This window comes from Equus quagga, chromosome 3, assembly GCF_021613505.1.
Source record: "Equus quagga isolate Etosha38 chromosome 3, UCLA_HA_Equagga_1.0, whole genome shotgun sequence".
In the NCBI taxonomy this organism is placed as follows: Eukaryota; Metazoa; Chordata; class Mammalia; order Perissodactyla; family Equidae; genus Equus; species Equus quagga.
The window spans coordinates 112,313,017-112,337,842 of NC_060269.1; the positions used below are offsets into that span (position 1 = coordinate 112,313,017).

At 41.3% G+C, this 24,826-nt stretch overlaps 1 protein-coding gene across 1 annotated transcript in view; it reads right to left on the minus strand.

Moving 5' to 3' along the window:
• THEGL (theg spermatid protein like) overlaps positions 1-24,236 on the minus strand; it is a 50,796-nt gene extending 26,560 nt beyond the window's left edge. The window contains exons 1-3 of the mRNA XM_046655766.1: positions 23,705-24,236; positions 8,101-8,131; positions 2,420-2,485 (exon numbers count right to left, since the gene is read on the minus strand). Of these exons, the coding sequence (XP_046511722.1) occupies positions 2,420-2,485; positions 8,101-8,131; positions 23,705-24,236 (629 nt within the window). The remainder of the gene's footprint in view (positions 1-2,419; positions 2,486-8,100; positions 8,132-23,704) is intronic.
• Between the last annotated feature and the right edge of the window lie 590 nt (positions 24,237-24,826).

Sequence of the window (24,826 nt, forward strand, 5' to 3'; positions counted from 1 at the left end):
TGAAAGAACAGACAAATAGATCAATGGGACAAAATACAGATCCTAGAAATAGATCTACACAAATACAGCCAACTAACCTTTGACAAGGGAGTGAAGCCAATCCAATAGAGAAATGATAGTCTTTTCAATAAATGGTGCCAGAAAAACTGGGCAGCCACATGCAAAAAAATGAACCTAGACATAAACCTTACACCTTTCACAAAAATTAACTTGAAATGTAACACAGATCTAAATGTAAAATGCAAAACTCTGAAACTTCTAGAAGATAATATAAGAGAACATCTAGGTGACAATGGATTTTACAATGCATTTTTAAGTATGACACCAAAAGCACAATTCATGAAAGAAAGAAATTGATAAATTTGACTGCATTAAAATTAAAAACTTTTTCTCTTCAAAAGACACTGCTAAGAGAATGAAAAGACCAGCATATTTGCAAAACACATATCTGATGTCTTAGTTCATTCAGGTTACTATAACAATACCATAGAGGGAGTGGCTTATAAACAACACAAATTTGTTGCTAACAGTTCTGGAGGCTGGGAAGTCCAAGATTAAAGCATCAGTAGATTTGGCGTCTGGTGAGGACCTGCTTCCTACTTCATAGCCAGGCATCTTCTCACCTTGTCCTCACATTGCAGAAGGGGAGAAGGAACTTTCTGAGATCTCTTTTATAAGGGCACTAACCCCATTCATCAGGGCTCCACCCAGTTGACCTAATCACCTCCCAAAGGTCACCTCCAAATACCATCATATTAGGGATTAGGTTTTAACATATGCATTTTGAGGGGGACACAAACATTCAATCTATTAGCATCTGACTGGTATTCAAAATATACAAAGAACTATTAAAATTCAACAATAAGAAAACAAACAACCCAATTAAAAAGTGAGCAAAAGAGCTGAACAGACACTTCACCAAAGATGGCAAATAAGCATACGAAATATGCTCAAGATCATGTCATTAGGGAAATGCAAATTAAAACAATGAGATACCACTATACGCCTATTAGAATGGATAAAATACAAAACATCAAATGCTGATGAGAATGTGGAACAACAGGAACTATTATTCATTGCTGGTGGGATTGGTACAGACACTTTTGAAGACAATTTAGAAGTTTTTTACAAAGCTAAACATATTCTTACCATATGATGCAGCAATTGCATTCCTAGATATTTACCCAAACGAGCTGAAAACTCACATCTATGCAAAACCCTGCCTATGAATGTTCATAGCAGCTTTATTTGTGATTGCCAAAAATTGGAAGCAAACAACATGCCCTTCAACAGATGAATGGAATAGACTGTGGTACAACCAGACAATGGAACATTACCCAGTGCTAAAAAGAGATGAGCTATCATGCAATGAAAAGACATGGAGGAAGCTTAAACACATACTGTTAACTGAAAAAGTTACATATTGTATGACTTCAACTATATGACATTCTGGAAAAGGCAAAACTATAGATAGAGTAAAAATATCAGTGGTTGTGAGGGGTTCAGAGAGGGAAAGGAATGAGCAGGTAGCGCACAGGTAACTTTTAGGGCAGTGAAACTATTCTGCATAACACTGTAATGGTGGACACATGACATTATGCATTTGTCAAAACCCGTAGAAATATACAACACAAAAAATAAACCTTAATGTAAACTATAGACGTTAGTTAATAATGTGTCAGTATTTCTTCATCAATTGTAACAAATGGACTACATTAACATAAGATGTTAATAATAAGGGAAACTAGAGGCATGGGTGGTAATATAGAAACCCTGTACTTCTGCTCAATTTTTCTGTGAACCTAAAACTGCTTTAAAAAATAAAGTCCATTAATTTTTTAAAGCAATAGGAGATCACAAAAAAAGGAAAAAAAATTCAGCTTTACTCAGGAGCCAAAGAAGAAAAGGGGGAGTCCTATGGCCAAGGGCAGAAGGACAGTGCATCCAGCACGCTGGAGATCCAGAGAACAGGCGTGCTCTGGGCAGAAGCTTAGAGACAGCAGGACCAGATGTGAGAGGCAGGGAAGTTGAACCTGGAGGATGGACACGAGAGTGTCAAAGTGGTTCTCCAATCCGTCTGCCTACTAGAATCATCTGCGAAGCTTTTAACACTCCTGAAGCCTAGGCTGCACCCCAGACCAAGTAAATCAGGATTTCTGGGGACAGGACCCAGGCATCAGTCAGTTTTACATGTCCCCAGGTGATTCCAACGTGCAAACAAATTTGAGAACCACTGAACTAAGGTTAGCCTTCCATACGTTGACTCAACTGAGGTGACAATATTGTTTCAGTGGATCTAGTTGAGCAGAGAGGTGGATATACCTGGGATGCAGGGTTAGTGGGAAGGTAAGAATAATATTTATCTATTTAATATAAGCAACACAATCATCACAAACAAGACTATACAACATTGCCTTACCTATCTGGGGCTCCCCATTGTTTTTTAGGCCTAGAAAGATCTTGGATTCTCTTCCTAGAAAAAAAACTAACAAACACCAGCTGATTAACTCAAAGAGAATGCTTAACAAATATAGTTACATCAGATGACTCCTACTCAAATAAATCCCAAGGGGCAAAAACTCCCCCCACCCATGCCCTATTTGATATGATTTGAAGAGTGCTGAATAGCTCACAGGATTAAAAAATATTGTGGACTCAAAATTCTCACTCCTGGAATCATTAATAATATAGTACAAAGTGAAACAAAAACAACAAAAATGCAATAAAACCAAAGTATATTGTCTCCAGAAGACCTCAGATAAAATGCACACTTAATGGGAAAAACCCTCCATTCTTTTTTTTTTTTTTTTTTAAGATTTTATTTGTTTCCTTTTTCTCTCCAAAGCCCCCCGGTACATAGCTGTTTATTCTTTGTTGTGGGTCCTTCTAGTTGTGGCATGTGGGACGCTGCCTCAGCGTGGTTTGATGAGCAGTGTCATGTCCACGCCCAGGATTCGAACCAACGAAACACTGGGCCGCCTGCAGCGGAGCACACGAACTTAACCACTCGGCCACGGGGCCAGCCCCCAACCCTCCATTCTTATATTGTTAATTTGCAAATGGCTTGATGGCTTTGGATTCTGATGAGATTGTACAGATAAACTTCAGACAGAATATCTGGCTTTGGGAAAAACTATGAAATAGGCAAAATATATTTTGGGTACCACCCCACCCCCTTTCTTCCCTACTCTGCCCCCTTGGACCTTCCCGGACTCTTCTGAATCCACCTACAGCAGACATGTGGGGATATTTGTGCTTCCCAAGTATCCAAGGGTTTCTCTACATTTCCCAGCCTCCCTTGCAGCTGTTTGGAGCTACGTGACGAGCTATGACTAGTTATGTCTAACTTCAGCAGAAGTGTTACGTATCACTTTCAGGGCAATGCACTTAAGAGCTAGCATGCCTCCATCTCTTTCTTTCCCTGTTGCAGTGACTCTAGAAGGCACATATTCTAGATGGCATAGCTACAAGACAGAGCAGGGCCAGCCAACTCACACTTGGCTGTGATGTGAGGGAGAAATACACTCTCATTGCATTAGGTCATTGAGAGTTTTGTATCTTGTTTGTCACTGCAGCATGGCCTATCCTACGCAGACTGATACACCACCTATGTTACTGTAGCTCATATTATGACTGCTTAAGTACTTGCTTGGAGTTTGAAGGGCACAACAAATAACACCCTTTTTTGCCCACCGCAATTAGGAACTAAATGAAAAATAGGCACAGGAGTTGGACCAATAGAATAAAAATACTTTATTACTCACTAAATGATATTGCAGAGAGTAATGTGGATCACTGACATCCCTGAATTGAACTTGTGCCCCAAAGTTGCAAGCCTCCCCCCATCCCCCCCAGGGGCTAAGTTTGCTATGTGACAGAAAGCAGACCACAAAGATGACTCACTGTAGACAGGCAGGTCCCAAAGGGACAGGACCCAGAAGGGGCCGGTTCTCTCTCCCACCTCCATCAGACACATGTCATTCCCACTCCCTGGGGAGTCTAGTTCAGTGATGAGGCAAGAGGCCAAGAGAATTACTCAAGGAAAGTGCTTCTGTTACAAAAAGGGAGGTGACCAGGAAAAGCATTCTCCCTAAAACTTGCCTGAGCTCTTTAACAGGCTCTAAACTGTTTGTGTTAGGATAAGCCCTGGCCCTGGTGTCAGGCAGGATTCAGGCCTGACACAGCCAGTGCAAACCCTCATGTGAAGACATGGCCTCCTCAATTAAACGGTGATTGATGCATCACAAAGCTCCTTTCAGAAAGTGGGACGAGGCCGGGAGGCATTAATAGTTAAGAACTCCCCAAATTGCACAATCACAAAACTGACCATCCACCCTGAACATCAAGTTAAAAGGCTTAATCAGATGGTCTGTTTTCACGTTATTCTGTGTTTAATACACTTGCGTTGCCCTTCAGCCTTCAGTAATGGCCTATTTGCCCCTTACTGCTTTGCCTTACCTGTGCTAGGGGAGTAATGCAAGTAAAGGATTCTATGCATACAAACTAGGCCACAGTAGTGACAGCGGAATAGCTCCCCCGAGGTCAGAGTGGTGGCGACAGCAACCAACCTTGGGGACATGGAACACGTGGTCCAACAATTCTTTTCACCTAAGATATTATTATTCCAGTACTAACAGTGGAGATTCTGGGTTTTATTATTTTAAAATGGAGTGCCATTTTCTTATACCTGATCAAGTTACTTAGTTCTCTGAGTTTTAGTTCGTTCGTTCAATAAATATTTACTGAGCACTTACTATGTACCAAGTAGTGTTCCAGGGCTGGGAGTACACTGGTGAATAAAGCAGACAAAAACCCTTGCCCCCAAGTGGGGACAGAAAGACAATACATGAAATAAAGTAAATATATAGTACATTAGATGGTAGTAAGAGGTATAAAGAAAAATGAAGCAAGTGAGGGGGATAAGGAGTATGTGATGGGGAGAGGGCTGCGATTTTCAATAGGCGGTCAAAGAAGGCATTACTGATCAGGTTACATTTGAACAATGACTAGCTATACACATTTTTCAGGGAAAGATCATCCCATTCCAGTAGCAATAAATAGCAAGTGCAAAGGCCCTGGGGCAGAAGCATACCTATATGTTTGAAAAATAACAGGAGGCCAATGTGGTTAGCCTCATCTATAAATGAAAATAACTGTACCCATCTCAAAGGGTTGTGTGCCTAGCACATTTTAGCGACGGATTGGGTACTCAGTAAATGTTAGTTCTTTTTTCCTTTCTCACCTGCAGCACCTAACATGATACTTTGTATGTAGTAAATACTCAGTAAATGCTAGTCGAGTTGAACTGAATTGGTATTTAATTGTTTAAAATATAAACTCATTATAAGTGCTCTATAAGGGAAAATCATGGAACTATCCGTAAACCGGATAAAGAATACATTTAAGATTGTTTAAACTGTTTTATCAATCAAAGAGGTTGCTAGATAAAATACATGTTTGAAGGTAGTAAGAATGGTACCCCACCTCCACACCCTTTTTTCCCCAGTGTCTCATCCTTCGGACTCTTCTAACTCCCCCCTTTTCTATTGTAACTAATCCACCTGCATTTTGTCCCTCAGGACTCTGCTGCTTAATACAAGAGTTTCCAGCCTGCAGTTCCCAAATCCTTAGGGCATCCACGAAGATAATAATGGGAGTCCACTACCTTCAGAACATTTCAAAAAGTCAAATGGAATCCTATACCACCCACAGCCAGGCTGTAGACACTACCCAAAATACCAAATTTGTTTCTGAATTATATCATCTCCATATGTTACTTCATGCTGATAGGAGACTCTGATCAATACTTAGATGTGTCCTTAACTTTTCAAAAAATTAACAAATGCAGTGTGTTTTGTAAACAACAACAACAACAAAAATCTTTCAAAACATGAGATTGTGGGAGTGGGTAGAGATAACTAAAAGATTCTTTGGTAGTGAAACGTTCGGGATCTGCTACATAATTGATAATGATGTAACCCCAAACCAGCCAGTAAATATCTAGAAACAATGAAGATACCGTCCATTGCCAGAAAAAAAATCTACATCCTATTCAAGAGAAGAACGGCTTTGCCACGTAGGTACTGCGTGAGCCCTGTGAGACAGCCTAAGCGAGCTTTCCAGGGAGGGGGACTAGGTGGAGGAGAAAGAAAGTCATAGCTGCAGACAAAACATTGTATTATATATTAATCTTTTCGAGCAAGTGAGCTTCTGGCTTCCATAATCACCTCCAAGCCAAGATTTCCCTCACTGCTTTCTCTTCACCCGCTAAGCATTTTTTTAATGTATCATTTTATACAAGACTATTGATAGTTTCCTAGTTCATTCCTGTAGATACTTAAATTGGGTTCTTATTTCAACTGGAAATAATCTCATTAACAACTGCTAATTCTGTGTAGAGGTCTGACCAACACCTCCTTTTCATTCACTTACTATGCATTACGTCACCATAGCTACACCTCCAAACTACATCTCTTCATCTTAACTCAGGCTTCCCTTCTCTCTTGGGTATTGCGTTACCTCACAATGTCTAGTCGTGATCCTGTGCAGAAACAAAAGAATGAGGCTGAAGGATTTAACTCTTGAAGGCAGATTTCTTCAAATGAGGATTACACTGCTGTCCCCTGTCTTTATTGACAATTAGTCTCCTACAGTTTGCCAATAGCTAAGAAAGTTTTTGAAATCCTTACCTTGCATGCAGAGCAACAAATATACATTTATATAACAACAATTATGGAAATGATTTCAGGTCTAAATTAATGAGGTAATTCAAATAATTCTCTCTTTCAGTCAAAATTCTCTTTTACATTTAACTATTTTGTTTATACTCAGAAGACATTTTCTTTCATAACAATCAGGGATAGCACATTTGTTTAACACGAATTTTTATAGGATGGGGACAGGGTTACATAATGGAGGTAGCACCATTCTCTCATAGAATCAAACCAAATTAACCAATCAAACAAAAGCAAGAAGTAGCAAAACAACAAAAATTTTAAGAAACACTTTCTTCACAGTCTTTTTTTCAAAGTATAAAACTTACTAGGGATAAACTATTTCGCTGTCCATCTAACCACAGGAGAGTTTGCTCACTCAGCACACACTTATTTGAAGTAATGTGGTATTTTAAGTGGACACTTGGTAACATCTAGTAAACGTTAGTTCCACCAATTGTTCTCTCAGCCACCACACAACTTTGGGAAAGTGACATCATTTCTCTGAATTTCATTTTCTCTCAGTAAAATCTAGTTGATTACGTCTCCCCTATGGACTTCTCAGGATTCTTGTGAGGAAAAAAAATGTTTTAAACTGCAAAACATTACACAAAAACAAGGTAGCAGTATTTACCGCCTGAAAGAGGTGAGAATAAAAACAATTAGAAAGCCTAGTAAATAGGAAAGGCAAAACAACTCTAATAACAATAAACGTAAATGTTAAACAATAACAATAAATATGAATGGTTTTAACTCACTTATTACAAGAGCGGATAAAAATAAAATCTGGTATTATTCACTTCTCATCTATATGAACCATTGACAAGAACCCTTGGTATTTCTCTTTAATGATTCTATCGTTACCTCTTCTAACTATATCTTAGCCAAACCAAGAGTAAGTATCTACTTTCAAGAGGCATCTATTTTGCACATTGTATGTACACACACACACACACACACACTTTTTTTCATAGAGGGCACTTTCTTGAGATTTCGTTAGCTACTGTACTTGAATGAGAGACAAGGCAAGACTGGGACACATTGACCTGGATCTTCAGAAAATCTATGACATGGAGACTGTCAAGAACCCAAGGCCCTTACAGGTTCAGACCTAGCATGTGACACGCCTAGCATTCAGCAAACAAGTAAAACGGGGACTATAATGCTCTCCAACATCTCAGTCTTCTTCCCCATCTCACTCCCAAATCACTTTCTCTCTCTTCTTTCCTTCTCCCACAGGAATTGTCATTAGAAAAGGGCCTAATGAAAAAGGGAAAACACAGAAATCCTCTTCTCACAACGCCCAAGACAGGCTTTCACTTCAAATGGCCCACCTTGAGTCTGTTCCATCCAGCTAGGCTGGAGAGTATTATACCTATAGTCTTACCTTTTCCTTACAAAGACACGGGGACCAGGATCTGTGAAAAGGAAAGTAAAAGCAAAAATTAGATTCAGTAAGAACCGAAGATAGGATAAAGACAGCATCACAAATCAACAGAGAAAGGAGCTAGGAAAAATAACTATTTAGGGAAATGACCAAATTAAATCTGTCACGCTGTGTACCAAAATAAACCACAGGTAAATCAAGGAGTTAAATATTTTTTTAAAACTCTAATTGGAGCAAAAATAAGAGAACATCTACTTAATCACTGGATTTTAATCTCTTAGAGTTAAAGGTGACAAAAGATATAGAGGACAAATACAGATTAGGGACTGCCCCAGTGGTGCAGTGGTTAAGTTCGCACGTTCTGCTTCGGCAGCCCCAGGTTCACCGGTTCAGATCCCGGGTACAGACATGGCACCGCTTGGCAACCCATGCTGTGGCAGGCATCCCACATATAAAGTAGAGGAAGATGGGCATGGATGTTAGCTCAGGGCCAGTCTTCCTCAGCAAAAAGAGGAGGATTGGTGGCAGATGTTAGCTCAGGGCTAATCTTCCTCAAAAAAAATAAAAGGTTAAAATATTTAAAAATTGAAACTTCTCTGTGTCAAAAATTAAAAGTTGAACAGGAAAAAATTTGGAGGAATATTTGGCAACAAATATTATAAAGACAATAGTCTCAATATTTGAAGAGTACAAAATGTATAGATGAATAAGGAAAACATTAAGGTAGGTGTCAAAAGTTAAATGGACAAAGGATGGGAACTGAATTCATATATGAAGACCTGTAAAAGGCTAATAAACAAAAGAAAAAGTTCAAATTTGCTTGTAAGCAAAACATGCAAATAAAATATGAGATTCTTTTTTGATGAGGAAGATTGGCCCTGAACTAACATCTGTGCCAGTCTTCCTGTATTTTGTATGTGGGATGCCACCACAGCACGGCTTGATGAGGGGTGCGTAGGTCTGTGCCCAAGATCCGAACCCACAAACTCTGGGCCACCAAAGTGGAATGTGTGAACCTAACCACAATGCTACCAGGCCAGCCCCGAAAATGAGATATTTTTTAAACTATCAATTAGCAAACTTTTTGCAAAGGATAATGATGCTGGAAAGGTAAGATGAGATGAGTACTTGGGTACTGCTGGTAGAAATTTAATTAGTACACTTTATGGAAAACGACTTGGCAGGATGAGTCAGCATTCCTTATACAGTGTTCCTTAATCCAATTCTAATTCTAGAAATGTACCCTAAAGAAACAATTCCAAGTGTGGGCAAAGATTTATGCACAAAAATGTTCACTGCAGTATCTTTAACAGTGGAAAACTGGATACACCTGAAATTTCCAAAACAGAAGACACGGTTAAGCAAATTAAAAAGCATGTGTAGAAGTTTTTTTTTAATGTGGGAAACTGTAGGAAATCATACAGGCCAAGTTATCCAAAGGTCTATTATAATAGGCCTCATAATGACAGATTGTTCCAGACAGTTTCTTCTTGGGAGTTTTTAATCACATCCAAGAGTTCTGAAATAACATTTTCTACCCTCTGGAGTGCTTTGGGTGAAGGAAAGTGGGTGTGCTCGGGCAACAGACAGACATGGCTCATTTGTTACTTACTTGGCTGCACAATCTCAGGCAAAGGAATTAACTTCTCTGAAACTCAGTTTCCCCTTCTTAGATAGGAGGATAATAGGTAGGTCTGTGTCATAAATGTAAAGCACCTTGTCTATAATAGGTGCAGAGAGTAGACAAATGATAGTTAGAATCATTAGTTACAACTTCAGTGTATCAACAGCTTCAACAGAGCCCTGCAGGAAACACACCATCAAGTATCGATCCACTTCCGCTATGTGCAGCACGGTGCCAGGGCTGAGAGAACAAAAATGAGCGGTCTCTCTTCTCAAGGAGTTGACAGCCTAGTAGGAGATAGGCTATGAACTTTAAAAAAAAAAAAGAAAAGAAAAGAAATGGAATTTTTGAATTCAGATATTTTCTATTACTCTCCTTCTTAAGGGTAACCTGACTCAGACCTAAGGAAAAGGGAGAGTAGTCTACAAAAACGTCCTTGTGCCCAGTCATGCTGTCACTTGTGAAAGACGCAGCACGTGTTCTGTGGACTCCTCGTGTATTACCAAGCTTGGTTTCTAGTTTTATGTACACAGGTCAGAGGGTCAGTATAATACTGAATCAATCCTAAAAAAACTTCTATAAATATGATAACGTGAATGAATAATGCTCTTTCCTATTGTCCTTTCATACTATAACTTCTCCCATGGTAGAGCTTACACTCTTTATTTTAGAAAACACACTTTTGATGTTATCTCACCAACTGGTAGAATGGAATAGCTCTCAGGTGGCTGTTGTTAGCTAATGTCCCAAGCAAAGCGGTGTTACAATGGTTTCCAAGCTTGTCTGCACATCGGAAACGCCTAGGGATCTTTTCTGCAGGTCCCAGTCCAGACCAATTAAACCACACCCTCTAGGGGTAAGACATGGGCATTGGCACTTTTTGAAGCAGACAACCTGGGGACTATTACAGTACTGTTTCATGGGTAAGATCACTGGCTCTGGAATCAGACTGCCAGCAACCAGATCCTGGATCTAACCTCTGATCTTGGGCGAGTTTACCTATGCTCTCTGTACCTTGGTCTTCTCAAGCGTAAAATGGGTTCTTACCTCAAAACGTTGTTATAGGAAAGTTAAATAAGATAATACATGAAAAGCACGTTGCATAGTGCCCAAAACACAGTAAATACACAACAAATGGTAGCTATTATTAATCCTAAAAATTCAAGAGTTAAGATTCTGCTTACATTTCTGTGAATAAAGAAGAACATTTGTTTAAGTAATTGTTAAGTTCAAGTGACTGTTCAGGAAGCATTTGCTATTAAGGGTTCCAACTATGAAAACTAATATTAGTGAAAGGAGAAACTAATTGGGAACAGGTACTCACATGTCTTTTCACTGGTTTCTTTATGTATTTATACCCTCCTCTCATTCCTAAAAGGATTTGCGGTTGCTTACATAAACACATACACTACAATAGGATATTATCTGTTTTAAGATGAAAAACTCAAGGAGAGAGGTAGAGAAATAGCAGAGGGAGAAAGGAAAGGAAAATAAAATGAAACAAAAGAAGAATGTATCATAAAGCTCAGTACAGTTGTATCAGAGCATCCTACCATTGAAAGCAGAGAACACCAACTTTTCCTAATATTGAAATCTGAAATAATTTCTCTTGTGAGGTCTCAATGGTGTTATACAGGCACAAAATAAATTATCAGACTTGATAATGGAGAGGTGAAGAGAATCCTGCTTTCTTACTTTTTTCCTTCCTCAAACTTTACTCTTGATATATGTGTTTCAAAAGATCAAGTTAAATCAAGAAAAATAAGAGAGTTTCAAGCAAAGTACCATAAATTAGTGAACATAAGGCAAGATTTTTCCCCAAAAGTTATTCCTCAGAAAAGAGGAGGTTACCTTATATGCAAGTTCTTACAAAAACCCATCTTATGAGGCACTTTCTCAATTACTTTATTTTTGCAACAAAGAACTGGTCAAGGAAAACATATTAGCCTGAAACAACTTTAATGCTAGAATGGAATAATTATAGAGCTCTCCTTACAAAAATTAATATTTAAAAACAGAAGAGAGTTGAAGAAATTTAAAACAGATTTACTAACTATTCTTGGGGATGATTCTTGTTGGATGTTGCTCTAAGCAAGCTTTAAACATCATTTAAAAAAGCAAAATAGAAACACAAAACACAAAGAATATAGTGATTGTACTGCGAAGATAAAAGTACACTAAGCAAAGCATGCATTTAAAAAAGTTCTTACTGCTACATTACATGAATGGGTTCTGAAGGCTTGTAACATAATTGCCAGTGACAGCATCAAACATGGGTTCAAAAGAGGCCCTATCTTATCCCTAATAAAATAATGGAATCGAGGCAATGAATGAGACTGGATGCTAAAACCATTTGGCGAAAGGTGGATGGGGAACCTTATAATGGAGCAATGAGCTGACCTCACCTGAATCTATTTATCAACCTTAGAACCACACAAATGGGAGAGCCAAACACTGTGTGCCTGGAAGCGTCATGCAAGAGGAAATGCACAGCATCATCTGCGAAATATTCTTGCCCGAAATGATTTATTCTGAATCTAAGCAAGCTTCTTAATCTATATGATTTGCAAGAAATATGGGAGCTAGAAGAAAAATTTAAAGACATCACAAAGAACAAATCAAAGTCAGAATATGGGATATTTTACCCAATTTTTCTAACAAATAGTGTTTTTAAAAGGGAGAAGATAAGGGGCTGGCCCTGTGGCCAAGTAGTTAAGTTCACGTGCTCCGCTGCAGGCAGCCCAGTGTTTTGTCGGTTTGAATCCTGGGTGCAGACATGGCACTGCTCATCAAGCCACGCTGAGGCAGCATCCCTCATGCCACAACTAGAACGACCCACAACTAAAATATACAACTACGTACCAGGGGGCTTTGGGGAGAAAAAGGAAAAAAATGTAAAAAAAATTTAAAAATCTTAAAAAAAATTTTTTAAAAAAGGGAGAAGATAAGGGTTGGTGATAAAGAATAAAAGAGAAGGCACATAACCTCCCAAATGCAATGTGTGGCCCTTGTCTGAGGCCTAATTTAACAAAACCAACTGGAAAATACATTTTTGAGACAATTAGGGAAGCCTAAATATTTAGTGGGTATTAGAGGGTATCAAAGATTAATCATAAATTTTGTTCAGTGTAATAATGACATGATAATTATGTTTTTTTTAAAAAGCCCTTAGCAATTAGAAATGCATACTGAGGAATTTATGGATGAAATGACACGGTATCTGGTATTTACTTTAAAACAATTTGTCCTATAGGATGCCCCAAAAATGTGGGGCTGGAGGTGGGGTGGTGGTGAAGGAGTTGGGAGAGGATGCCTATATGAAACAAGATTAGCAAAATGTTAATAATTATTGAAACTAGGTGATGGGCACATGGGAGTTCATTATAACCTTCTCTATTTTGCGTATGATTGAAAATTTCCATAATAAAAAAATCTTTTGTTTTCTATCTCAAAACTTTACTTAGAAATAAAAATTTACTTAAAAACAAAAATGATATGCCCTGAAAAATTGTTTTAAATTACTCAAAAAGTGACTCTAGTCATGTCAAATATCTATGTGAAAAAATAGAATAAAACTTTTTCATGAAATATGACATTAGAAACAACTATTTCTAAATTATATAATTTATTTTAACATTACTTCAATTTTATATGTATAACGAAATTAACACAATTATAACTAAGCATTTGTCTATTATATCTTTATCCCTAAAAGTTTATATATTCAACTTGGCCAGAATTTTTTAAAATTTCCTTATATTCAAGAATACGTAGCAATCTCACTTTGGCAACATCTTGTTATATCAAATTAAGCAGCTGTACTAAAACACAGAGTCTTAGCACCAGAGATGTCCATATAGAGCGGCTAATCTACCCTCCTCATTTCACTAGAAAGGAAACAGACAGACAGCTATGAAAAACCAGAAGTAAATGCCTCCTAGCTCAATGCTCTTTCCAACAGCATCAAGCTTCCTCTCCTCTGAAGTGTGTGCTCAAATTGAAATGCCCAGTACGGAGCTGGAGCCATGACTCTTGGGCACAGCAGTGTCCAAGCGTTCACATCGCTTTGGGGTGGAGGAGGAGGTCACACACCCAATCCATCCTTATCGGCAGAGCTTCCTGTATCACAACCCCAGCATCGCTCCCTGTCCATCAAATATCTCCCAGCTCCTTCTGTAGGGAGAACACCAGTGCTGCTCTTCTCCCATTTGAGGTCAAGCCGGTACCCACCCATCTAGACCCTGCAGTATTTCACAGGCTCTGGATCAAACTGATAGGGCTTTGAATACTGGTCCACCCACCACATGCCCTCAGACAAAGCACTGAGTCTCAGATTCCTTATCTATAAAGTGGGGACAAAAATAAACTGGGGCCTTTGCAGGGTGATCCAAGAATAAGAGAGAATTGCATGTAGAGGGTCTGGTTATGGTTGGGCTGAATGCCCACATCATGCATCTGGGCTCTGATTACAGATTCTGTCGTATTTACGTCTACATTATTTCCCTTACCTTGTGAACTCCTGAGGAAGGACTCTGCTTTATTTTGTACTCCTCACAGCACACAGTGTAGGCAGTTGAAGAGATGTCTTATTCCCTGACTCTAACAAACATACTAGGTGCTATTGACTAAACACTATGATATCTACTGAGCAGTGACAAGGCACCAGCACTGCGCTGAGCCCTTTCCCTTCATTATCTCACCGACCTTCACCTCTCTGTCCCCCATCGCACCTCGCCCAGGTGAACAGTGTGGGGGTGAAGTGGAGCAGAGTGTGGGATCCGACTGTCTGGGTTCAATCTCTGCTCCCTTACTCTGTGTGTGGCCCTTGGCAAGTCACTTAACTTCTCTGTGCCTCAGTCTCCTCATCTTATAATGGGGAAACAAATAGGACTAACTTCAAAGGGTTGTTTTAGAGATAAAATGAGATGATGTTAAATATGTAAAACACTCAATGAACATAAGCTACTGTGAGCTCAGTAACTACTAAGTGAATCTAGAAAACGTTCAGGAATGTCCCCGTGAACGACTTTCATGCTGAATTCATCCATGCATTCTAAGTGTCAGACTAGAGAAGGGTCAACACAAAGTCCCTGTCCTAACCTCATGCAGCTTGCCTTTCAGGTGGAGAGACAGGAATAAGCAAGTAAATAATTTCAGGCCGTGGTAAGTGCTAGCAAGAAAATGAATTACTGTGATGTGGCTGGTAAGGCAAGAAGGAAGGGGGCGCCCAGTTTAGGCAGAGTAGTCAGGGCAGCGTCTTTCAGAGAAAATGATGCTTCTCCTGTGGAAACAAAAGACAAGAAGGTGCCAGATACATGAAGATCTAAGGGGAGAAGAGGGAATGAGAGAGGAAGGGCATTTCAGACAGAGGACACAGCAAGTGCAAAGGCCCTGAGGTGGAATCAAGCAAAAGGCCCAGCAAGACAGTTGGTCAGTGTGGCTGGAAGGAAGAGAGCCAGGGAAAGGACAGCAGGATTTGTTGTCAGACCAGAGGATGATGAGTCCTGAAGAAGTTGGCTTTTTTTCTAAGACCAACAGGAAGAAGCCCTTAAAGCATTTTGAGCAGGATGATGAATAGCATCTTCCTCTAAGAGACAATCAGAACATTATGGTTGTATTATGCCCTTTAAATGTTTTTATTTTACTGTATTCTGCAGAACATAAACCACGCTGCTCCTGTTGCCCTTTCGAGCTAATAAATGGGATGATCTGACCTATGTTCCAAACCATCTGATGGGGAAGGCTGCCATCTGCTGGGAGAAAGCTGTTTATGATTAAAGCCGTTCCCTGATGGGGATGAGGCACTCCTACACTGGGAGTCCCACTGCAAGAAGTAAAGCATTTTGCAACATGATAAGGATGAAATATCAAAGTACAACTATTCCCCACCTTGCCCTCTTCCCTGCCTCCTAAGGAGCCCATGTTTGAGCTGCTCAGCCTCTAGTCCCTGGTTGTACCTAACGAGGTCCCGCTGAAGACAGCGCCTCTCAGAACAGATCTAGTGGGAGGAAAGGAGAGGGTTAGAGAGGGGAAAGCTGGAGCTTGAGAGAAACAGGAGAGGTATTTGCGGGCAGCAGCTGTCATGGGGACAGGGACTTGGGAAGAGAAATGCCTCAAGAACGTTTTAGCAGGTTTTGCTCTGTGTTAGATGGTGTAATTCCCTTGAAGCTACTTCAGCAAGACCTACATTACTTTTCAAGGCTTTTTGAAGTAAAATTCATGCTTATTTCAGGGGCACTATTGTTTTGAAGACTGGTCTTAAAGTGGTCCAGTTCTATATTGGGTGTGAGTACGTGAACAAACATTGGACGTTCTTTGATATGAGATACTAAGCTGGATGATCTGTTACTACTGTTCATTCTTCCCTGCTCTCCTCTTAGGCACAGTTCCCTACCTGAGCTCCCCAGTGCCTCAGCTCAGGGTAATCTGGGCAAAAGACCGGAGAGCGTGAGACAGGGTTTTGCTTGAGGGTGAGAAGGCAGCGCCAGGAAGAGGGCAAGCCCTTCCATCTGGTTAAAAAACAACAGCAATAAATCTGGGACTTCTATGCAAACTAGAGCTCAAAAATTAACTATTTTGAGCAAGCTAACTATTAAGCTATGCCTCCTCTCACGCCCCTAAGTCTGCACTTTAGTGATTTTTTTTTCCAATTTCAAATCTATTGTTCACGTTCACTTTCACCCAGTCTCCCCTGTGTGAAGATGGCACGGCAACGGGTAGCCACCAAGAAAGGTGGATTTATAACGCACACCATGCACCACGATAAAGTCCAAATGGATCAAGGATTTAAATGTTTAAAAAAAGACTATGAAAGAAAACACATAGGTGAATTTCTTCATACCCTATAAGTAGGAAAGGACTTTCTAATTATGATTCAAAGCCATAAAAGTGATGATTGATGAATTTTACTATAAAAATGTTTTTATGGCAAAATCAAAAATATAAAGATAAGCAAAGACAAAGAGACGACCAACAAACTGCAAAAAGTATGTCATACACATCCCAGAAAAAGGGCTAATCTCCCTGCAAATAAAAACTTAGCAAGTCAAAAGGAAAAGAGACAAAGGACATGAAACAATATATATCAAAAAGGATGATTACTATCACTCATACACTAAGATAAATGCAAATTAAAACTTAGTTGACATACCAGTTTTTTGTATTAGATTTTCAGAAACACAAACGTCTGCCCACATGCTACAACGGTGAGGCTATGAAGAAACAGGCACTTCCACTGCTGGTGGGCCTGCAAAACGAATCAACTCCCATGCAGCCCAATGTCGCTAAATCAAAGTCACACAAACACTTACCCTCCAGTAATTCTGCTTCTGGAAATTCATCCTACAGATATGCCTGCATGTGTACAAGTTGATATTTTGTACAAGTTTACCTATTATGGCATTGCTTGTAATAGCAACATCCTGAAACAATCAAGCGGTGTTAAATTAGTGCACATCTATGTGATGGAACATGAGGCAGCTGTTCTCTTAAAAAATGAGGAAACTCTAGCAGTGGGCCAGGTGGCATAGTGGTTAAGTTGGTGCACTCTTCTCCAGCAGCCCGGGGTCTCTAGGTATGGATCCTGGGTGCGAACCCACGCACCCTCATCAAGCCATGATGCGACAGCGTCCCACATACAAAAATAGAGGAAGACTGGCAAAGATGTTAGCTCAGGGCCAATCTTCCTCACCAAACAAAAATAAAAAATAAAAAGAGGAAACTCTATATGTGCTTATACGGAAAGAAATACTGTCGGGGGCTGGCCCCGTGGCCGAGTGGTTAAGTTCTCGCACTCCCCTGCACGCAGCCCAGTGTTTCATTGGTTCGAATCCTGGGCACAGACATGGCATTGCTCATCAAACCACGGTGAGGCAGCATCCCACATGCCACAACTAGAAGGACCCACAACGAAGAATATACAACTATCTACCGGGGAGCTTTGGGGAGAAAAAGGAAAAAAATAAATAAATTCTTTAAAAAGAAAAAAAGAAAGAAATACTGTCAAGTGAAAAGAGTGAAGAACAGTATAGCATATGCTACCCCTTGAGTAAGAAAGGGGGACACACACAGAACCTTGTATGATATTTTCTTGTATTTATATAAAGATACATAGAAACTAACAAAAGTGGTTACCTGTAGAAGGCAAGAGAGGGGACAGGATGGGAGTGAGACATTTCCTTGTAGTCTTTTAATATTGTTTTGGTTTTTTAATCATGAGAATACCTTATAAATTTCAAAAGTTTTAAATTTTCACTCAATATGATTTCCCTCCATACTCCCACACTTGCCTGAGGTCCTGTTTCTTTTAAATCACTTGCCTAATCCTTTATAAATCCAGATTAAATACTTTCGGTTCTGTATAGTTGAGGTTAAATATTTAGTCTCTATTTCAACCTATTTTAGGTAAGTGGCTTTAATGAGTACTTTGGGTCTTTTTTCTCAGCCTTTCTTCTCTTTTAAAAAAAAGAGGTTTAACTCAGAAAAATGAAGTGACTATCCCATAGGCCACTCCAGTCCACTTTACTTAGTATGCTATGGACGTGTTATTGTTATAGACGTGTTCAGCCTCCCCAACCACAGTAACAGTCCTTCAAGGATGGGATCCACCCCTCACTCATCTACAGCTCAGTGTCTACACCCTGAACACCGTAAGTGCTCAATAAAATTTAACGGTGACAGTGATGATACATTAGTAAGGTGATTTACTAAGGATGGGACCTATTCTATAATATAAATTTGAAGAATTTGCACACAACCAAACTGCCATGTCTCAGTCATCATCACACCCCCACAGGACACAGAAAAGTGCCTTAGAATGCTCGGTAAATGTTAGACGAAGGAACTTTTATTGAGTGAGCAGAGGCATGGTGACATGCTGACTAAATACTGCCTATTGTTTACATTATTTTATGTAAATATTATATAATTATGCTTGATGCTTACTGAGCTCTACTAAAGGGATTAGCGTAAAGATTTATTGGAATTTTTAACAAGAAAAATCTAGAAGACAACTGAGAAGACAGGAAGCTTTAAAGTGATGTTTTCTAAAGCAGAGTTTGAAAACTTTTTAGAGTCTCAACATCAAGCTACTTCACAGGGAGCTACTACAGGACAGCAGCATGGACAAGGAAAACCCTCTAAAAGGTAGGCTTTCCCACCTTTTAAAAACACGGGCTGAGGAATTAACCATGAGACAATCCTGGGAAAACTCCTGGGAAAACAATAAGCATCTGGGGAGAGGAAACCACACATTGCAGGGGCAAGTCTGCGATTGGCCTTTTAGAGGAACAGAAAAGAAGCCAGCATGACTGTGGCAGAGCGGTAGGAGGTGGGGTCAGAGAGCCTAGGGAGCTCTAGGGACCCCTGCAAAAAGTTTGGGTTTATCCTAAGAGCAAGGGGAAGCCACAGGAAGGACTTTACAGTGAGGGAAAGATGTGACCTGATTGGGTTTTTAAAATACTCACTCTGGCTGCAGTTGCAAAGAGACTGCGGGGGACAAGAGTAGGAGCAGGAGACTGCTGCTCAAGTAAAACTCCAGGTGACAAATGACCATCATTGGGAGGAGGGTGTTAGCAGTGTAAATGAATGAATTCAGGAAACGTTCTGGAGAGAAAACTACCAGACCCTGCCTTGGACTCATTGTATTTGAGGGTAAAGAAAGAGGAATCAGGGAGAACTAACAGATTCTTTTTTTTTTTTTTTTTTGGCTTGAGCAACTGGATGCTATTTTCTGGGAGCAACCAGTTGTAAGGAGGAGGGAGGGACAAGATTGGGAGGAAAATCAAGACTTCTGTCTCAAAGTATATGACATTTGAGATGCGTATGATATATCCAAATGGAGATGTCCAGTAGCCAGTTGAATACAAGAGTGTGGGACTCAGGAGAGAGAGTAGAGATGGAATATATAAATTTAGGAGACAGCAGCACAGAGAATCTATTTAAAGCCATGAGTGTAGATATGACCACATAGGGGAAAAAAGTGTAAACAAAGAGAAAAAGGGTTAACATGGAGGCCTTTAGAGTTCAGGAAAACAGGGAGGACTCAGCAAATGAAAGATGAAGCAGTTAGGTGGGTGATAAACTGGGAGACTGTGATGTCACAGAGGCCAAGAGAAAGAGGTGTATGTTTCAAGAAGGGCGTGGCCAATTGTATTAAATGCTGCCAAGAGGTCAAATAAGATAATAATCCTACCTACTACTAACAATGGCTAACATCTACTAAGCGCTTACCATATACCACAATCTGTTCTAAATGGTTTACAGGTATTAACTCATGTAATCTTCTTAACAACCAGAGAAGGAATCATTAGGTTTGGTGACATAGAGGCTGAATGAGAGCTCTTTCATTCAACAATAATTGCTAAATCCTGACCTGTTCCAGGCACTGTTGGAGGCACTGCAGATGAAACAGTGGGGAATACAAAGGTTCTGCCCTCAGAGAGCTTATTGTAAACAGTAAAAAAAAAAAAAAGATACCTAATAGAGTCATTTAGATAAGTGCTTTAAAGAAAATCGGAAGGCCAAAGAGTGTTCTTTTTGACAGAGGTGACAAACACTTGAGGGGAGAGTGTCCTGGGAGAGGTAAAAAGCAAGTGAAATGATTGTGAGGAGCAAGGAGGCCCATGTGGTTGGAGAGCACACACTGTGGGGAGAGTGGTGGGACATGAGGTTGGGGAGGTAGGCAGGGGCCAGATCATGTGGGGTCTTATAGGCTTGCTAAGGACTTTAGATTACAAACTACTTGAGATGAGAACCCCCTCTGGAGAGATGAGAGCAGGAGAGTTGCATATAATGTATGTTCTAAGGAATCCTTGTGACCACTGATATGAACAATGAATGGGGGAGGAGGGGCAACACTGGAAGTAAGAGCCAAGCTGGAAGCTACTGCAGTGGACCAAACAAGAGTGGCTTACAAATATAATGAAGGTTAGATGCTAAGAATTGTCATAGTCATCATATATTTCAAAACTGGGGTTTGCTAATGGTTTGGAGGCAGTGTGTAAGAGAAAAACAAGTGTGAAGAAGGACTCCAAGGTTTTTGACCTAAGGACCTGGATGGATGAATAGTGGTGCCATTTGCTGAAATGCAGAACAATTGGGAAGAGCAAGTTTGGACGTGGAAATAAGAGTTCAGCTATGGACACATTATATTTTGCATGCCTACTAGATGTTCAAGTAGGGATGTTAAATAGACAAGTGGTTATTAAACTCTGGAGCTCAAGGGAGAAGTTGAGGCTAGAGATAATTTGGGAAGTCACCAGCACACAATTAAAGGCATGGAACTGATGATATCACCTAGGGAACAAGGAAAGTTCTAAAGAATCTGAGAGAACTGAGCCATCACTCACGTCAAACTAGAGGCTGGGAAGAGTAGAAAGATCTAGCAAAGGAAACCGAGCCAGGAACAATGAATGAGGCAGGATGACAATGAAGACAGTGGTATCCCAGAAATCAAGTAAAGAAAGACCTCCAAGAAAGAGGAGTGAATGTGTCAAATGAGTAAGATAAGGATGAAGAATTAACCATTGAATTTGGCAAGGCAGAGGTCATTGTGACCTCAACAAGAGCAACTTTAGCTAAGTAGACAAGATGAAAGCTTAAGTGGGTTTTCAGAGAATGAGAGGAGAGGATATGCAGATAATGACTTACAGACAATTATTCAGAGGGACTTTTCTCTAAACAGGAGCAGAGACGCAGGAGTGGTACCTGGAGGGGTACATGGAGTTAAGAGAAGGTTCATTTTTTTAAAGATAGGAGTTATTGCTGCACGGTCATGTGCTGAAGGGAATAAAGCAGGAGAGGTCCTGATTAGGTCCTGAAAAGGTCCTGAAGCAGGAGGCTCCTTTAGGAGCAAAAGACCTAAAGTTAGATGGGATGGGATCCAACACACAGGTTGAAAGAATGGCCTTTAATAGGAACAAGGAGAGTTCGTCCAAAAATAACAGGAGAAAAGGTAGAGTATATATGTACAGATACTGGTAGTTTGGTAGATGCCATGTTAGAAAATGAATTGACTGGGAGAAAGCAGTATGATTGCCAAGCAGCACTGAGAGCCCATTTGAAGTTCAAGGGCATGAATTTAAAGATTAGTCAGCATAGTTGTTTGTTTTTCTCTTATCATCTGTTTTTCAAGTGCAGGCAAGAATTGGATTTAACTAGGCAAGAATGATGGAAGGTAAAGCAAGAGAGTTAAGGATATTTGCAAGGGAGCGATTCCATTGGTGGACCATGGACAACAATGTTAATAAGGAGAGATAGAAGGATATAAGGTAGTGATATATAATGAAAAGTTAATAGCATTAATGGGTTAAAGGTCCCTTTGAAACTAAAGAATTGACAGAAGGGATACAAGAGGAGTGAGTAAGCTGGAAAGACAGGACATGGTTAGAGATTAGAGTGCTTGAAATAGAGATTTTGGAAATAGTATGGCAATGGATGTTATCAAAGGCTAGGGTAGTGGGCGCCTAAGATGGGGTGAAGGACCCCATCATTCAACGTGAGGAGGTCAAACAACTGAGAAGCCAAGCGGATCATTCATATGGCTACTGAAATCTCCATGCATGATGACAGGGTTGGCAGTGGAGAGAAAGGTAGTTACCTAGAGCAGTTTTGGTGGAGTGAGTTATTTCAAGATGGAAGATTCTACAGTATATGTGTATGGTCATGGGTCTGATTCAACAGAAAGGGAGAAATTGATGCTGTATGAGAGGCAGGAACTGCAGGAACAAAGTTCTTCTGGAGACAAGAGTGGAATTCAAAGCACAAGTGGAGGGTTTTGCTTTTCATAGAAAGAGGAACAATTCTTCCCTGAAATATGAGAAAAGATAGAACCCATGAGTGCAGATTTGGGGAAGGCAATAGATTACGGTTAAGAAAATAAGGGAGTTCACGACTATTTGCTTCTATTTTCTTAAGGTGTGAGGCAAAGTCTTCAGCTGTTTGGGGGTCAAAAAAAAGTACGAAGGTTAGAGGAGAGATTAGGAGAACTAACTTACGAGGTGAATAAAGTGGGCTTGCTAGGCGCTGCCAAATGACCAAATGAGATTTGTGGTCATGAAATGGAAATAAACACAGTCAGTCTGATTGTGTGATTCTGTATAGCAAGAGTCAGGTGTAGGCAGAGAGTGAGTGGTTGGGTTTAACCAGGGTTAGGGTTTTGCCAGGAGAAGTCTGGTGCATAAGCAAAGAGCCAATGCGGTGGTGGAAGATGTTCTAAGTGGGCAACTGAAATGATAGACCACAGAATCGAGGCCGATAAAGAGGAGTCAAGGAGAACATGAGATAAAAAGTGGTCAGCCAAGCGACTGGAAGCCCAATGTGAACAAAGAATTGTTTTGAGTGGGGTCATCAATGAGAGGTCATAAGTGATCTGGTATGGTCAGAGCAAAGGATGTAACCCAAGTCCCATCAGCCCTGCTACCTTGTGAACTTGGTGAAGACTGAGCATATGGTAAGCACTGAGTAAATGTACTCTCTGAATTCCTGCTCAATGAGTGTTTTGTTACTATCACAATGTAATGGTAGCATTCACTGAGTGCTGCCATGTGCCAAACACTGACAAAAATATCCTTCCTTCAGGGATCCTCCCCTTTAGTTGGGGAGAAAGATAATGATGTAACACACAATCTTAAGCGCTATTATAGAGGTAATGTTCAAAGTGGCAACTCAGAGGAAAGCAATGAGTAACTGTAGAGAAGAATTAAGAAGGGCTTCAAAAAGAAGTGACAACGGAAACTCAAGGACAGCTAGGAGGTCATCAGGTGGAGAGAGGAGAGAGTGAAGAGATTCAGTTTCTCTGGTTACCAGAGTCTCAATTTCCCACAGAGCCCCTTGAGGTCCAAAGATAGGAGACTGTAAAGCAGCAGGTAAACGAAATGACAAAATAATTACATTCCTTCAGAACAAAGCGAGCTCTTCCATGCAAACCTTCACATCATGGGACGGGATTGCTCAGAGCCTCGGAGGGGCCCCAACACCTACCGCTCAGGGAAGGCAGCGGAATCCGTGGCGGGAATCTGGTCACCAGAGATGGGGAGAACACCACGGCGGTGCTGGGAAGGTCGGCTTGGCGGGGCTTTCGGGGCTTGTGGAGCTTGCGGAGCTCGCGGGGCGCATGGGGCTCGTAGGGTTTGTGGGGCTCCTGGGCTGCACAGGGAGCATGCGGCTCATGCGGCTCATAGGGCTGGTGGGGCTCACAGGGCTGGTGGGGCTCATAGGGCTCGTAGGGCTCACAGGGCTCGTAGGGCTCATAGGGCTCGTGGGGCTCACAGGGCTGGTGGGGCTCATAGGGACTGTGGGGCTCGGGGGTCTCATCGGACTCATCAGCCTCATCGCCCTCGTCTTGCTCATGGGCCTCCTCTGGCTCCTCGGGTTCCTCCGGCGCCTCAGACTCGTGCACGTCGAAGATCTTGAATACGAAGGGCTTCCGGTGGGCTTCGAAGAGAGCAGAGAATTCTGGTGTGTCAAGGCCGTCGGACAGCGCGGATGAACCGGAAAACTCGCCACTTTCCATTGCGGCCCGAGCTCCGGCTGCGCGCGGCGCTCCTGTGCGCTGCGCTCCGCCGGGCCGCAGCGCGCCTTCTGAGCGAAAGGTGAGGGATGCGGGCCGCCCGCGCCCCGCCCCCGCCCCCGCCCGCCACCCCCCACCCCGACAGCCCCGCCCCGGGCGCCCGACCAGCGCGTTCTCCAGTTGCCAAGGGGATGCGCCACGCTCCGGGGCTCCCCGCGCTCTGTACCAGGCAGAGAGGAGCCCGGGGGCGCGTCCGTGGAGAAAGGCGACGGGCTGCTGACCTGCTGTTGCCCGTGTTAAGGGTGAGGACTCTCGCGTGCTCTCCGTTGCCGCTGCCCAGTCCCTGGGGCCGAACGTATCAGCTTACAGTCCAGTTACAGCACCGCTCAGACAGCAGAGCTGGGTCTCTGTGGTGTTTCAGAGGTTCTCTGGCACAGGGTATCCATAGTCCTTTGTCCCCTGATCGTGCTGGGAGGGGATGCCGAGACTGACAAAATTCTAAGGCCCTGGATCAGTGAGACTGATTTCCATCAGATTCTAGTAAATGCGTGGCAATAGGAATGAGGGTTGTGAGAGGAGGGCGATACCAGTAT